The sequence below is a fragment of the Thamnophis elegans genome, chromosome 1 (genome assembly GCF_009769535.1).
Source record: "Thamnophis elegans isolate rThaEle1 chromosome 1, rThaEle1.pri, whole genome shotgun sequence".
Lineage (NCBI taxonomy): Eukaryota > Metazoa > Chordata > Lepidosauria > Squamata > Colubridae > Thamnophis > Thamnophis elegans.
In genome coordinates, this window is record NC_045541.1 from 113756962 (window position 1) to 113774352 (window position 17391).

Sequence of the window (17391 nt, forward strand, 5' to 3'; positions counted from 1 at the left end):
ATGTATTCATTAGTGCACATGATAAAAAATGTGTGAGATAGCTAATCAACAACAATCTTGATTGGTTAGAGAAATGTACTGAAAGTAGTGGAATAAAATTGAATACAGAAAACAGCAAAGTTGTACATCTGAAAAGCAAAAATCAAATGCAGCAATATAGCACAGAGGTTGTCTTCCTTGGGCTATAGTGCAGTACAGAACTTGAGAAAAAAAACTTTGAAGTAGTAGTTGAATGCTACTGATAATGAGTCAGCAGGATGATGTGATTGCAAAAATAAAGGCAAAATTTTAAAGGCTTTAAAGGTCATAACCAATACCTTGAAGATGCTGGGTGAGATCATCCGTCACCATGGACTGATATATCATCAGATATATGTTGATGATACCTGCAGTGCTTGGAAGCTGTGAGGAGCTGGATGGGAAGCAATGGGCTGAAACTGAATCCTGACAAGACCAAATGGCTCTGGATTTGGAGTTCCATGAGAAATTGCTACTTTTGTATGGGATGGCATTACCCCATACAGACCCAGTGTGTAATCTGGAGATTCTCCTGGATTCATGATTCCTGCTTGAAGAGCATGTGGTAGTCATGGCCAGGAGGACCACTGCATACCTGCAGGTTGTGTACCAGTTATGCCCTTTCCTATCCATAGCCACTTATACCCTAATTACCCCCCCCCCCCCCGTCTTGACTATTGCAATGCACTCTGCAAGGGTTGTAGGGCTGCCCTTGAAAAGCATCCAAAAGCTGCAGTTGGTTCAATATGCAGTAGCCTGCAGTGTTTTTACAGACATAGGTGTGCACACGTGTTACCTCTCCTGCCGAAGGTGCATTGGCTGCAGATTAGCTTCCGGGTGCAATTTAAGGTGCTGTTTGTCACCTTTAAACCCTTTGTGATTTGAGACTGGGTTACCTGAGGGACCATCTCTTGTCTGTTACATCTACCCCACCTACTAGAACAGGGAGACAGGGAATGTTGCAAATCCCATCATCTAAGGAGATACATCTGGCAGGACCCAGAAGAAGTGCCTTCTCCTTGGTGGCTCCCTCCCTTTGGAATAAGGAGCCCTACAGAAATTAAACTTGCCCACACTCTGACATTCTTTCATAAGACCTTGAAGATCTGGAGAGCCTAGAGTTGCATAGAACCCATCAAATGGCTTAACCTACCATGTGTTGTTCCGGGGTGGTGGTGTAAGGTGGGGAGGTTGTTGTTTATTTGTTGTTGTTGTTATCATCATCATCATCATCATCATCATCATTTTTTATACTGTACTGCTTGTAAGCTACCTTCAGAGTCATTGTCAGTCAGTAGGTGGACATAAACAGACTGCATTTATCAGACGAATAGCCAGTGAAGTTTGTGGAAAAGAGGTGTAATATCGGCCATTCTAGGGGCCCCAAAGACTGCCCTCACTGCCACACTTTAAACCAGCTGAAGCTTCCAAATGGATGTCAGGGTTAGCCCCATGTAGAGTGCATTGCAGTAATCCAGACAAAAGATGACCAGGGCTTGAGGAACTGAGCACAAGAAGTTATAATTCAGGAAAGGTCACAACTGGTGCACTAATTGGAACTGTGCAAAAGATATCCTAGTCATGCCTGCCACCTGCTCTTTTGGTAGCAGATGTGAGTCCAGGAAAACCCACCTTGTTGTTGACTTGTGGTCTCTTCTTGTGAAGCAACTGCCTGGAGTATTGTGAGTGATCGCAAGTCTTCTCCTTGTCCCAAGAGAGATTAGGAAGAGCCTATCTATTTGCTGGATCTTCATTCTGCCACATTTGTTTGCTCTATTTTTAGCACAGACATCATGAGTTTGCCATTTCTTCCCCAGAAGTGTCCTCATCTTCCAATCCATCTTTTGTTAAGATTCACCATATATATACGGTTTTGATGAGAACATTTAGAAGTCATGGGATTCCTATTTTCTGAGCATATTAAACAACTTGCCATGATTAACACAATTAAAGGCTTTTCTACATAATCAATGAAGCAAGTATCTTTTTTGGCTTTCTCAATTATTCAGCCTGGATAAGCAGTAATATTTCAGGTTCCTTAACTTTTTCTAAAGCCAGCTTGAACATCGGAAAATCTTTTTTCCAGGTAGAGTTTTAATCTACATTGGATGTTTCTCAGCATTATTTTTCTAGCAATTAAGAATATTGTATGATAGTTTGCATACTCTGTTAACTCTACTTTGGTATTTTTATTTTTTTTTAAATTTATTACATTTATATGCTGCTCTTCTAACTGCTGAGCAACTCTGGGTGGCTTCATATATACAGCACACACACACACACACACACACACACACACACACACACACACACCACTGAACATTGAAAATTAAAAACAACAAAATAGGGTGGAGCTGGGATCTTCTTCTTAGTCTATTAACTATCTCCAGAATAGGACACTCCTATTGGGACCGCAATCCAATCGGCAGAGCCAGATTTTTAGACCTTTTTTAGAAAGCCAAGAGGGTGATGGTGGATCTCACCTCAAACAGCACAATGTTCCAGAGTGAGGGAGCCACAGCAGGAAAGGCTCTTCTTCTGTCAGCCATTGTATCACTCCCCAGTCTGGTTAAAACTTTTACTGATTCTCTTTCTGTTGATTTCCATATTTCTGTGAGTTATTTCACCAGTTCCTGTAGCCTTCCATCTTGGTAATGACTGGAGTGTTTTATCTTACTTCATCTTCTAATACTAGAGGTTCTTGTAAGTAGGGAATCTTTTATTGTACAGTGTTTTAGTATACACCTTTTCTTTAGCATACCTATTTAGAATCTTGTTAATTCAGAGATCTTTTGCATTTTTGTGAGAATAATTACTTTTTGGATTCTGTCAACTTGGGGGCATTTTCATGTAGAATAAGTTGGGTATAAAACATGATAATATAAAGAAGCTTATTCTTACTTGGATATAGAAGAGATTGAACAACTCTTGATATTTTGCTAACTAGATATTTTGGATTACAACATTGAATTTTGTGTAGTTCCAGTAGATGTACTGAGTATTAACAATGCTGGCAATTGAAGAACTTTCAAATATATCCTTTGGTATAACTTGACATAGATAACCAAAATAATACTTTAAATATTAAAATTTCTTACCTATTAGTGATCCAGGCGGAGGGATTGAGATGTCAGAGTTTATTAGAGAAGCCACACCTCCAGTAGGATGCAGTTCCCGAAATTCTTTTGCTGGCCTAGATCTAAATAACCAGGTAAGGACTGTTTGGGGACACATGTCTTTTTTAAATTCAGCTGAGCAAATAACAGTACCCTTTAACGGTCATGGTTATTTTTATTTTATCATTTGTTTTAGTTTATTGAGGATCTGTTACTTCCTTTGCTTTTTGTTAACTTCCGGGATTTTAATATTGTACATTTGTTAAATTATTTCAAAGTGACTGGCAATGAAACAGTTATTTTTGTTGCTATTCTCTGCAGTTGTTTAACATTGGGATGATAGGATTCTGTGAATTATTGTATGTTCATGTATTTGGATGTCTGTAGGTATTACTAATTGCAGTTATTTATGCATTATTGTTATGAGTGCTATTAATCATACACATTATTTAAAATTCCAAAATATATTTTCTGAAAGGAGCAAAAATAGCACAATGATTTAGGGGAGAAAAGCAATTATATGATTAATTTGCAGTAGACAATAGCTTAAAATTTTGTGTTTACAAATAATCTTTTAAAAAAGATTTTTTTAAAAGCTAAAAGTACTATTCCTATTATTCTATTAATAAAGGGGATTTCAGGTATTTACTCCAGTTATCCCAATTTTGCCTAAGAAGGTAAATTATTGGTGCAACTTATTTGGTTATTTCTTCCTTTTAGATTGGATCAGGTTTATCTCGTCATGGAACTGTAGCTACCATTAAAGGTAACGTTCTAACTTTCATCTTTGAATAACCTCAGCAGATGGATTGGTATTAAAAAGATTTTATATTACTTTGTTGATAGGTAAAAATAAACACAATATAAGATGCAGAAAAATTCTTATTGATCCTTGAGTCCTGACAAAAAAATACAGAATATGTTTACTTTAAATTGTAATTTTTTTAACTCTAAAATTGATATCCCAAGAATTCTACCCATTTGCTTTCCTGTTGCAGTAGCATGCTTCTTCCACGATTGAAACCTATTATTCTGGAATGTCTTCCAAAGTATTTCCAAGTAGAAACTGGTTGGAACTGTCACAGCTCTAGTTATCTTACATGCAATGATATTTATAGACCATATTCATGTCTTTGGCAATACAGCCAGTAATTAAAGATGATATTGCAATAGTGGCGAGTATTTGTAGCTTGGGTGTAGATTGAGAGTGTAGGTTCATTCTCTGAGTTTGTGGGTTGGTTTCTGAAAGTTTTGTTACCAGGCTAGATAACATCTTCAGCAGAATTTAGGAATCCCCAAATTCTATGGAAGTCGTCTGGTCTGGTAATGAAACGTTTAGAAACCAACTCACAAACTTGGAGAACAAACCTCCACTCTCAGAGTTGGTATTATTTCATCTTAAGCTCTATAATAATTCTTGTTTCCTAATATAGTTAAATGAACTACCAACCCAATCTCTGTAGCGCTTCTTCAGAGCACAGCTTCCATGTTCATAAAGTTGGAATAAGTCAGGTCCGGCCGTACCGGTTTTCCCTCCTTGCAATTTTATTTGATGCACTAAATCTGTTCCAGTCTTTGGTTAAAGTTACTTTTGTGTTTCATTTGAAAATGTAATGGTTTATTTCTTTATGCAAAGTTATTATAAAGTTTTATATTTCACTTAGTTGAGCCTGAGGTGGTGGTTTACAGTAATATATAAATAAAACACAGCTAATGCAGCAAAATGAACTAACATGCATCATCAGCATTCAACTGCTCTAGAAAATAATAAAGTCTTAACATTTTCTGAAAAACAGGTAGTTAGGGACATTTCCTAACTTAGGAGAAAGTATAGAGGATTTCAGGGCTTGGGGCTACCAAGAAGACATTTGGTGATTTCCCATCTTCATCACTTCACATGGGGTCAGGACCTTCAACTTAGTTTCCTTTAAATAATGTATAAGTGAGCCAAATCTTCTTGGGGATATAATGCTGAATGAACTTTTGTTGATATAAAAAATTACATTAAAACATGTCCTTAGTCCCTGCTGATTGCTCCCATGTCCTCGGTGTGTGTGATTCTGTATGGAAGAATGGATTCAAGAATTACAGGTCAATAGTATCATTGCAAACAGGGAATCTAGAGATGTTACTCAGTGCTTTTTCATCCTTATATGAAGGGCTGAGACTTGTTTTGGTTTTAAGGATGCACTGACCATTTAGGATTTCATTTGCAATATATATCCTCACCATATCATATATGAGAGTCGTTTTCGTGCTATCCTCTTATAGGGATTATCTGGGGCTGTTCACTGGAAATAGTAAGGTAAGCCCTGCATATGATGAGGTCTCACAGACTGCAACTGGCCTCCCTGTTGTAAATTTTGCAGCTTCTTGAATAGTGGATGTTACACTAGAAAACTCTCTTAGTCTTCCATGATGTGTCTTTTCTCTCATCAGTTTTGTTGTTGCACAGGCATATTAGCCAGCAACATAATGTAATTTAATATGGTGGAGATGCCCTATTATCTTTTGGTTTTCTTAGTTGTGCTGTTGCAGTGAAGTCTTACATTAATGCAACAGTATCCCTGCTGATGTAATACAGGTTAGAGTATACAGTTCAGATCATTATAACTATATGTAGAGAATTAAAAACACTTTTTAAATTCTATTTTCTTTTAGGCATATAGGGTGGTGCTTTCTGAGCTAACATTATTTCTACTACTTAGGTGATACAGATACTGCAAAGACTTCTGATGATATCAGTCTGAGTCTTGGCCAGAGTTCTAGTCTTTGTAAAGAAGGGAGCGAAGAGCAAGGTATGTATGTCTTGTTCAACCTCTTATGCATTATATCTATGATACTTTTTTAGTAAAACAAATAATAACTGTCTTAATTTTGTATTTGCAAAATAATAGTCATTTAACTGTAGCTTGCTGTATTAACTGATCATTTTATCTATTATATAATCAAGCCTAAAGTTATGGTGATTACATCTGAAATCTTTTGATATTCTAAAGTCTTTTAATTTTTTTCTACCAAACCTCAGAGGGTGTTAGATGTGTCATAAGTATTTTTCTCTGTGGATTCATATGCTAGTGATATGAATCTTAATGAAAGTAGCTTGCAAAGAGTTAGAATTAAACACTAAAAAAAAAGACTGCTCTACAACAAACTTGATGAAGTGATTTTCACACATATCCATATGTTATATTTTGCATGCTTCCAGATCTGCAGTCAAGTGAGCTAATGAACTTAGCATAATATTCATGCAATATTAATGACTTGTTTTTGTTATCTGGATTTCATCAAAAAGTTAGCTTATTGTAATTATCAAGACTGATTACTTACAATATTTTTATTCACATTATTTTATTATTTAACTATGGGGGCACGATGGCTCGGTGGTTAAAGACTCTGAGCTTGTCAGCTGGAAAGCTGACAGCCCAGCTTCGAGACCCGAGCTCCACATGACCGGGTAAGCTCCTATTGTTTTCCTAGCTCCTGGTCTTGATATGTAGTAAGGGATTGCATTTTCAATTTCCCGCAAACACCATCTCTGCCCTTTTGACTGCTGCCACCAAGCTGGGCACTGTGGCTCAGGGCATCTTGGTTCACCACAATCCTGTGGCTGTAGGAAGGGCATAGAAGGTTGGTGGGGGACTTGCAATATTTTGTGGTTATCATTACAGGTAGGCCCCCAAGCACCCAAAATTTGATTGTGTGACCACAGGGATGATTCAACAGCTGTAACCTGGATATTGGTCATCAAGCTCTTCAATCAGCCACTGTAACTTAGAATGATCACTGAATTAATGGTTGTAAGCTAAGAACTACCTATACATTGTAAAATACTTATTCTACCTCTTCGGTCTTTGCATTAATTCCATATAATAGTTGTCTCGGTTATCGTTTAGGGCTTTGGTAGACTGTGATATTCTCATGCATAGGTTTTCTGAATGATGAATAACTAAGAAAACAAAAAGAAGTGTGGATTTTAATCATGTTTGTTAGAACAGATTCTGTATTCATACATTAGCTAAAAAAGAAATCTAGAATATGTTTTATAAGCAGTGAGAGTAATATGCAAAATTCTTAATGTTGCTTCATTTTTTAAACAAACAGATTTGGACAGCTGATCGGAAGACTTTCATCTGGTCTCCGTTGATTCCTTTGTATCCATTCAGCCCTCATTGTCAACTGCACAGGAGTTATCAAGAGACAGTACTGATAAAGTGTGCCTTCCTAATCAGCATATAGATCCTTCTGTGTCTAATGCATGTGATACTGAAATGGCTTCTCTTGTCCCTTTGCATTCACACTCCTACAGGAAAGATCATAGGCCACGAGGTGTGCCAAGGACTTCCAGTTCAGCTGTTGCATTTCCAGATGTATCACTAAATGACTTTCCTCTCTATCAGCAAAGGCGGGGCTGGATACTGTCAGTGAATTAGAAGCTTGCAAGCCTCGAACAGGATCCAAAGAATCATTAGCTGAGAACTCATGTCTCTCTGGTGTATTTCAACTAGATGATATTCTAAAATGTAGCAGTCCACAGCTGCTAGTCAAAAGCAGCAGGAGTAAATCTCTACAAGCAGATAAAAGTGTTGATAGCCTGAGAAGCCTGAGTACAAGAAGTAGTGGCTCAACAGAGAGCTATTGTAGTGGGACTGACCGTGACACCATCAGTACTGTCAGCAGCTATAAAAGTGAGCAGACAAGTTCTACTCATATAGAAAGCATGTTGTCAGACCATGAGGTGTCACCTAAAGAAGAGAAAAAAAGGCAGCAAGAAAAAGACCATGCTCTTGATTCTGAGGACTGTCACATTGCTACTAACAAAAGGACGAGCAAGGAAAGAACTATAGTTGAAACTAATACCAGCAGTTGCATTCAAGTAGAAGAATGCCTGAATGCATCAGAGGAGATGCACAATCAGAGGGCCCTTAGTACCTCTGCTTCAGAAGAAGCAAATAAGAATCCTCATGCTAATGAACTAACAACACAAGCAGAACAGTCTCCCGGAAACCCTACTGTGAAGAGAGATGAACATAAAGAGAAATCTTCTGTGGTTGACTCAAGAACTTTTAAGGAAATGGTAGAAAAGCAGAAGGAGGGGGATGTGCGTCCTAAATCCTGTAGCTTAATCCATCGGACAGCTTCAGCTCAAAAATCCAGCAGGAGAAGGACAGGGAAAAAACGTGCGAGTAGTTTTGACACAAGTCGACACAAAGAGTATATTTCCTTCCGAGGGGTATCTGCTACCAAGCCCCACAGTGCAGGTTTTTGCCACGATGAAGACTCAAGTGATCAAAGTGATTTGAGCCGAACTTCAAGTATGCAGTCAGCCCACCAGTTCAGCAGTGATAGCTCTTCCAGCACAACTTCTCATTCATGCCAGTCTCCTGAAGGAAAATTCAATGCCCTAAAGACAAAATATATTGCCAAAGAGAGAGGCACAGACTTGGAAAATTCTTACAAAATTCACTTGGGCACTGATGCAATTGTCAAAAAGCATTCAACCCGACAGACTCATAGTACACACGGTGCCAAGAGTCGTACCAGGGTATAAGCTTGGATAGTGGTGCAGTAGCCTGTTTGAATGATCCAAATCTAATGATGCCAGATACAATAAAACAACTAACAACTTCTAAATCTGACTTAGAGGCCAAGAGGGAGAGGTGCTTGATGAGCTATCTCTGTTGGGAAGGGCTTCACAACTAGAATCAGTCACTCGCTCTAGAAATAGCTTACCAAACCAGCCTATGTTTACTGAAAGAGACGATCAGGAGAAGGGAAGCCTTGGTAAGTAACTGGAATACTTAGATGTAACACAGTCTATCAGTGTGTTTGTTCTCTACATAGTCTACATTGGCTTATAGAAATGTCAACTTCTTGCAGGTCATCTATATTATATGTGTTTTACATTTTGAGATCATTTTATGCTGATACTATTCTGAACTCAATTAGCATTGCATAGTAAATAAGACAGCATTACTGTTGCTAATATTGGATCCCTTAACACAACTGAGACAGGTTGAACAAATACAAACTGTACAGAATTATTGAGGTCAGTTGGGCACATTGGAATGTTGAAAATGTGGTATTGAGGATGTCTTGGCAGGCCTTCTCACAAATACCTAGTTGTCAAAACACAAACTGGTGATGATGTTCCCTGCTATCAAAGAATACAATCCCTACTACCTCTGGTTACCATTTATGTTCTGATCTAGTGAGCACACTTCCAAATAAATAATAATAATTCAAGCTATCAGTTGTATTAATTTTCTAAGAATTGCTGTGATTATGGTAAATGAGAACAATATTAGAAGCCTAAGTGCCAGTAATTACAGCCTAATGCCAAAAACATCAATTTAAAAAAGCCAGGCAGGATAGGCAATCTGACAGGTGCCCAGTGAGGTATCTGTGGGCATATTGGTACCCAAGTATATGATGCTTTGTATTTGTCATCTAGTAAAATATTACTTTTATCATGTTTCATCTGTAATAATGAGGTAAAGTTGAACATATTTGCATTCTACTTCATCAGCTCTTAAATATGTGTAGCATCTTTCTTTTCAAGTTTTTCTGTTGCATCTCTTTGTGCTATTGTCATGACTGAACAAAACACAGATTACTTTTCTTTTGTAGTGTGCTACCATCTACCCTTTTTGTGAGTCCCATAGTTAGCTCTTAATATGTGTGTGGTTTCTTCAATATAACAGTTTTTATATTGTTTTCATCATGGCCAAATATTCCAGTGGGACATGGTTGCAATGTATATTTTAATCCTGAATTAGTGCAAGTATTAAACAGATGCTAATTTCTTCTAACGCATATATCTGCATGTATATGCAGTAGATTTAAGATCCATGTTTGTTTTTGAGGACAATGAAACCAACTCTTTGCCTGCTCTTTGCCCTATTGGCCAAGGCTTCTGAAGATCAAGGAGATTTTTCTTTCCCTAAAATGGCTGTTATTTGATTCTTTAAACACATTAGGGGCTAGTTAGTTATTTGCTTGATAGGTCTGTTCAAGTTCCACTTTAGCTCACTTTTAAACATACTTGACAGTCAGAAAGCTGAAGTCTATTAGTACAGGCAGTCCTCAACTTACAACGGCACTGAAAAAAATGACATGACCATTTTTCACACTGATGATCGTTGCAGCATCCCCATGGCCATGTGACATTTGGATTATTGACAACTGACTCACATTTATGACATTTGCAGTGTCCCTGGATCACCTGATCATTTTTTTGCAACCTTCTGACAAGCAAAGTCAATGGGGAAACCAGGTTCACTTAACAACCATGTTACTAATTTAACACTGTGTTGATTCACTTAACAAATGGGGCAAGGAAAATGGTAAAATAGGGCAAAATTCACTTAACAAATATCTCACTTAGCAACATAACTTTTGGGCTGGATTGTCATCGTAAGTTGAGGGCTACCTGTAGTAGCAGCATATCACAAGCACACCAGCACCTTCCAGTTTAGAAATTCTTGCAAAATATTATGCTTTGCATAAACCTGAGCTTTCATATAACGTTGCCAATGATCAAACACAACTTAGAACAATAGAGTGGCAGAAAGAAAGCATCTCCAATTGACGGTTCTGGTTTGTAAGCATTTCCTCACTAGTATCTTGAATGTTTTAATAGTGCCAGTGAATATAACTTATAACTATAGCTTATACATTATAACATAATATAATATAATATGCTCTTCTATCGGTATAACTTGACCAATTAATATAACTGTTAATAGAAATCTGGTGAGAGGGTTTCTGATAACTTATATTGACTGGCTGTTTGAGTTTAATTAGCATAACTATTGTGTGTGTGTGTGTGTGGTGTGTGTGACTTTTTATATATTTGAATTTTATCCCACTGTTTACCAAAGTAGCTGATGCTTCATCTTTAAAGTATTTGCAGTTAAATGGAAAGACAATTACTGTTTTTTCACTTATGAAATATTTTTAATAATTCAACAAAATATAAGTATAAACTGATAATATAAGTATTATCATAATCAGTGATGCAGAAAGGCTTATTCTTCCATTTTTATTTTATCATAAAGAGATATAGCAAATAAAAATGTTAACAGTCTTTGCAAATAGAAATGTTAACAGGCATTTGCAATGCAGTTTGATTAGTTGTATTGCAAACTGAAATGCCTTGGACTAGAAGGATATCATGATTCCCAAGCTTTTATGTTACTTAAAAATTAACATTGTTTTCTTTGCAGACAATCATATAATAGTGTTTGCTAGTTTGCTTGTTTGCTAGTCCTTAGCATCATTTTTTTAAAAATGTACCTGTTTCATTTTTAAGAAACTACAGATCAATTTTATTGTATCATGTTGGAATGAAGTGCTTTCGAAGTTTTTTCAGAACTAAGAATATGCTATTCTAGCGATAATCAGAATTGATAATGCAAAGAGGCTGAATTTAAATAGCATTTTCCTGCATTTATAATATATTTGTTTTCTTCTAATATCTTAATTATTAAGAGTACTACTCCAGTTAAGTTGTTTCTGTGTTCATCTAATTAATAAAATAGCAACTTCAATTTGATCCTCCAATTTCCACTTTTTTGCTGATTGCATCCAAATGTAACAGTGCTAACAGGCCAAGTTAGGTTATTATGGAGAATCCTCTACTGTTTTGTGTGGCTTTTTCCATCATGAGTCAATGAGGGCTTGTCATGTGTAACCTGAGCTAATTATTGTTAGCAAACACACTAACCAGATCTAGGTTGCTTTAAAACTGAAATAGCTGAAAGGTGAAATCTCCATGATCTCATGAGATTTGTGATATGCATCAACTCATCAGATGTGATAGTCGTGATTAGCAACTGGCACAGTATTAAGTTTATTCTAGCTTCCCTTGATATAAATTCTCCGAAAGAAAGGTTTTCTCATCCAGTGTTGACATCATTCACTAGCATAATAGATGACTAATAGGTTCATTATTTATGGTTAACTATACTAAACTTTCTTATGAATAGAGTGCAGTCAAACAATTCTACTTTCAGAAGTGAAGAAAGTTATAATGCTCACTTTGGCAATTATTAACAGTTATAGTATCCTCAATGATGAGGTTTCATAATAAACCTGTAACTTGCAAGGGTTACAGGTCCACAACTGGTCTGGAGATATAAGTAAGATCCAATGCATAGTTTTAGAATTTTGTGGTGTGGTTCTTATGACATCAGTTGGACATACACTATATTGCCAAAACTATTCGCTCACCTGCCTTTACTCGCATATGAACTTACTATAAGTGACATCCCGTTCCTAATCCATAGGGTTCAATATGACGTCGGTCCACCCTTTGCAGCTGTAACAGATTTAACTCTTCTGGGAAGGCTGTCCACAAGGCTTAGGAGTGTGTGTATGGGAATTTTTGACCATTCTTCCAGAAGCGCATTTGTGAGGTCACACACTGATGTTGGATGGGTTACGTGGGCCTACCACTTCGTGGCTGAGTTGCTGTCGTTCCCAACAATTCCACGTTCTTATAATACAGCTGACAGTTGACTCTGGAACATTTAGGAGCGAGGAAATTTCACGACTGGATTGTTGCACAAGTGGCATCCTATCACAGTTCCTCACTGGAATTCACTGAGCTCCTGAGAGTGACTCATTCTTTCACAAGTGTTTGTAAAAACAGTATGCATGCCTAGGCACTTGATTTTATACACCTGTGGCCATAGAAGTGATTGGAACACCTGATTCTGATTATTTGGATAGGTGAGTGAATACTTTTGGCAATATAGTATAATTCATTATAATACAAACATTGATATTTATACGATAGGAAGAATTGCCTTCCCCCACCCTCATGTATCTTTACTATAAAGAAATATATGTTCACTGGGAATATGGTAACAGAGTCAAATGATCTTTTTTCTGTCATTCCAAGAGAAGTATCAATTTTCTTAAATTCAAAATAATTTTCCTTTGGGTAAATATTGTAATTTATCTTCTGTCTGTAAAGAACTGATGCCTTATGCACACAGTAATAGTTATATTGGCTTATTTTATATAAACATCTGCCATTCATATCTGCCAAAAGTGAATTTTAGGAATTAATTGCTGCCATTTAAATTTAGGTCAACATGTAACATACAAGTTACTTTATGTTCTTCTGTAACTTGCTGGAGCTGAGTTAGAAATGTGAAACATTGTAGGAGGTTGAATATGAGAAGTATATGCAGCGGTATTCTCAGAAGAAAAGAGATTCAGATTTTATTCCCCATAGTACTAAGCATAGAAATGCAAATCTCCTATTATCCTGTCAGCTTTAGCAATATTTTTTTCAGAGTAATAATAACTGCTTTGGGTTTATTTAGTTACATTGTTTCCAATACTTGCTCCACTTGTAATGGAAAGATCATATTCTTCATTACTTTCTAATTGTAAATGTTGTTCTTGGTTCATTTTGAAATATAGATGTCAACTTGTTGGTATATTTAAATCAAGGGCTGGAAAAAAATGTCAAAATGAGTGTATTAATGGATTGAAGAAGAGAAGCAAATATAAGGTATATAAGAAACAATATGATAGCACTATTTTAAAATAATGTAACATTATGAAATTCATTCTTTCCTTGGGTATAAAAAAAATGATTTTCTGGATACAATGCCAGTTTATGTTTATGGCTCAACATTGGAAAAAATAAAACCAACTAAGTTTTCATTTTTAAATAGGTTTTTTTCTTTGTACCATGTATGTTAACTTGTGCAGTACATAATGAGAAAATGTTTTGCCAGTAATGCTTTTTGAAATCTTGGAGTTCAACTTCAAAATCTACAATTTTCTCTTTTACCTCTTTATATCTGCCCCCCCCCCCTCGATTTTGTAAAACAACAGATTCACATTAATATCAGATTGCTATTTCCTTTGAAAAAATATTAAGACTGGGAAATAATTCAACAAAGGGCCTTCATGTATAATTTATCTAAATCTGGAACAAAATCCACCTATTTTCAATTTTAAAATATTCATAAGATTTAGTTAAGTTCATGAATATGGTTGGAAAAGCCAGGAATTAAGTATGATATAATTGTTATGTCATCTATTTTGAGAAGACATAAAAATTGTTACCTGAGATTATGAATGTATATACACACACACACATATAAATGCTTGCCAATAAAATGTGATGATCTATTTTGAGAAGAAATACTCTTATCTAAAAGGAACTTATATAATTTATACAAACCTATCCATTATATGTTTCCTGTCCAAAGGAATAAGAAGAAAACAGTAGCAGAATGAGTGTGATAGCCTTGAGTGAGGAACCAAGTAGAGATTAAAAGTGTTTCAGTGCTCAATATGATTTATACTTATTTAATTAATATAATTTGTATGTACTTTTTATTTTTACAGGAAATCTCAAAGCACTTTATGATAAAAACATGTGAAATTCAATAAATTCCTGGGGAAAAAACAAACGAACAAAAATATTGGTATTTGATATCACCAGGGAAAACTGCCAATCTTGGTAGTGAGTGGAATGCCAAGCTAGATGTATAGACACCAGTTGGTGGTAGAAATGCTTTGTTTCTGAGGCCTGCCTGATCTCAGTATAAGATTCTGTGGTGGGTGGACATCATGAAGTTTTATTTATCCACGTGCAGCTATTCATTTCCTTTTTAACTGAGCTATATTAATGGACAATAAACAGTCTAAAGCAAAAATTTTAAGGAGAAAAATAGATATTAAGATGGAAGATTTGAGTGCAAGACTAGTTTAACACATCCAGTGTTTGATCATGTTGATGTTATCCATTCAGTTGTGTCCAACTCCTGGTGATTCTATGGGCCAGATCTCCCCATATCTTCTGCCCATGCACTACATGTTCATCCAATATTTAAATGATAGTATTCAGTGGCAATGCTGTATCTTAATTTTCTGATATAAATACGGTATATGATAAATGACGCTGATGAAAAGTATTATCTATCAATTCTACCACAATAGCTACAGTGATGTAGTGTGAATAAGAATAATGATCAGTTGGTTTTATTTTTAAAATGAACATACCAGGATTCTGAGCATCTACTGGTTATCCATACTCCATTTTCACATCTGTTCTATTTAAAATGTTTTAGAATGGATGTTGCCTCTCATGCCTAAGTAAACTCTAAATACTGAACAGTAGTGTTATTTCATGTCTAGTCCAGGTGGTTGATGATTAGGATTGGGACGGTCATACTTGCATAATTTAGGACAATTTGGATAGTTCTCTGGGGTTTTTATTCCCGTTGTTTTTGTTTGCATCAGTAGCATGTATTTTCCAAAATACAAAGTGTAGTGTCAGTAGCTCTTTTATTGGTGGGATATTGCCTGCAAACTCTTGTTTCACAAAATGATTAAATGTAATTCCTTCTGGTAGCTTATGTTTAATTGTACACTAAATTTCTGTGAACTTTGGTATATAGTACAAAGTTTTGGCTAAGTCAGAAAATGAGTTTTTAGATGATATATCTATTTTATGAACCATGGAATATGATTTCTAAGAAGTGTCATTCTGTTGCTTGTAGGAGAAGCCAGCTATGTACAGTGTATGGGAAGTATGTGCTGTCTTTAAACTGAAGATGTTTATGTATGGCTTAGAATGATGACAAATTCATGGTTAATCATTCATCCCAAGGTGCAATGGCTTGTTCAACAAACTATTGAGTGCCATTCTGTCTAAATCAAGCTATGTTTTGCATTTTTTATGAATGTAGGCAGTGTCTAAAAATTCAGTGTAAGCAGAACAAGCCTCAGATCCCATTTCTCCAAGCTAATCAACACCCTCAGAGGCTTGTGCTCCCCACCACTGAAAGCCATTAAGATATAATGATTAAAATATTGGACTGGGATTGGAGGTGACCCAGTTCAGTTCTTCATGCCCTAATCTATTTTTGTTTTAGTTTTGAGGATAAAATTAGTCTGGTGAAAATAAGGTATGTACATTGCCTTGAGCTGTTGCAGAAAAATAGAATAAAAAACTGAATTCTAGAATGTAGATGTCTGTAGTACTCAGTAGTGTCTGAATTAGAAAATTAGTACTGAACTTTGGCTTGGGAACAATTGAACTAATTCTGTATTTTTATTCTCCTCCCATGATTGGGCACAGCCTTCAGTAAAGAAATTGCATTGGTCTGATGAGAGTGGCCTTTGTTTCTGAATGTCACTTCTTTTAAAGTAGAATTCAGTAGCGGTTTCAAAAGTAATTTTATTTATTTCAGTTTATACAGCTGTAAATGCTGTTAAAAGTGGAATGTAAGTCTAAGTGCTGCTGCTATTGTTAAAATGTGTTGAGAAGGCAGTTAAATTCTAAAGCCAAGTATATACAGCTATTCCAATATAATTACATACTAAAAAGTGTGATTCCCCGCTTGCTTCTGAATCTGTCAGAATCAGCCAAGAGGAGTCGGATAACTCTGGTTCCAAGGAAGGCAAGAAAGCTATTTTTAGAAACGTCCAAGAGCAACATTTCAAAACCAGTTACTTGAACTTCCTATTTTTCACTCCTCTCCATAGATCCTCAAGGGATTTCTACAAGTCTCTGTCCTTAAAGAAGATATTTTTAGATTCAGTGTACCATGTTTTAAATTAATTATTTGAAATACAGTTTTCAATATATGCCATATATTTCCAGGACAGGCATGTTTGCTAACTAGTTGCTAGAAAACAGTTCTGAAATATTTGGGAAACTTGAAAGAAGAGGCTAGGGATAGAATGTCCTGAGGGGAAAAATCATTCTGTGTAGTTGCTAGAACTTGAAATGATGGCACATAACAAAAACAAAATAATACTAGGGAGTTCACAGTCTCTTTTGCATATCCTAATAACATTTGTGAGAGGAAAAAGAGCAACTGAGAATTTCTCTTTGCTTCAATTTTGTACTTTTAGACCAGTAGTAGCAACCTGGTCCCTACCGCCCACTAGTGGGCGTTCCAGCTTTCATGGTGGGCGGTAGGGGTTTGCTGTAACTCTGCTTTATAAATTTTATAAGTAAAGTTACTTCCCTACTTATAAATCGCTATTACTGTGGAACTGGTGGGCGGTTAGAAATTTTAATACTTCCAGAAATACAAAAGTGGGCGGTAGATATAAAAAGGTTTACTACCCCTGTTTTAGACAAACTAAAAGCTAGATTCAAGAAACACGAAGTTTCAATCAAGGAAGATTTAAGGTTCCCCCTCCCCACACTCCCATTCTTACCCAAACAATTTCAATTTTAGTATAGGATTGTCTATAACTTTTAAAGAAATGA

At 36.1% G+C, this 17391-nt stretch overlaps 1 protein-coding gene across 1 annotated transcript in view; it reads left to right on the forward strand.

Annotated features, from left to right (window-relative positions):
• The window catches only part of PCNX1 (pecanex 1), a 100779-nt gene that overhangs the window by 14629 nt on the left and 68759 nt on the right, over positions 1-17391 (forward strand). The window contains 7 exon segments of the mRNA XM_032213323.1: positions 3124-3229; positions 3855-3900; positions 5843-5932; positions 7239-7544; positions 7547-8680; positions 8683-8781; positions 8784-8918. Of these exon segments, the coding sequence (XP_032069214.1) occupies positions 3124-3229; positions 3855-3900; positions 5843-5932; positions 7239-7544; positions 7547-8680; positions 8683-8781; positions 8784-8918 (1916 nt within the window).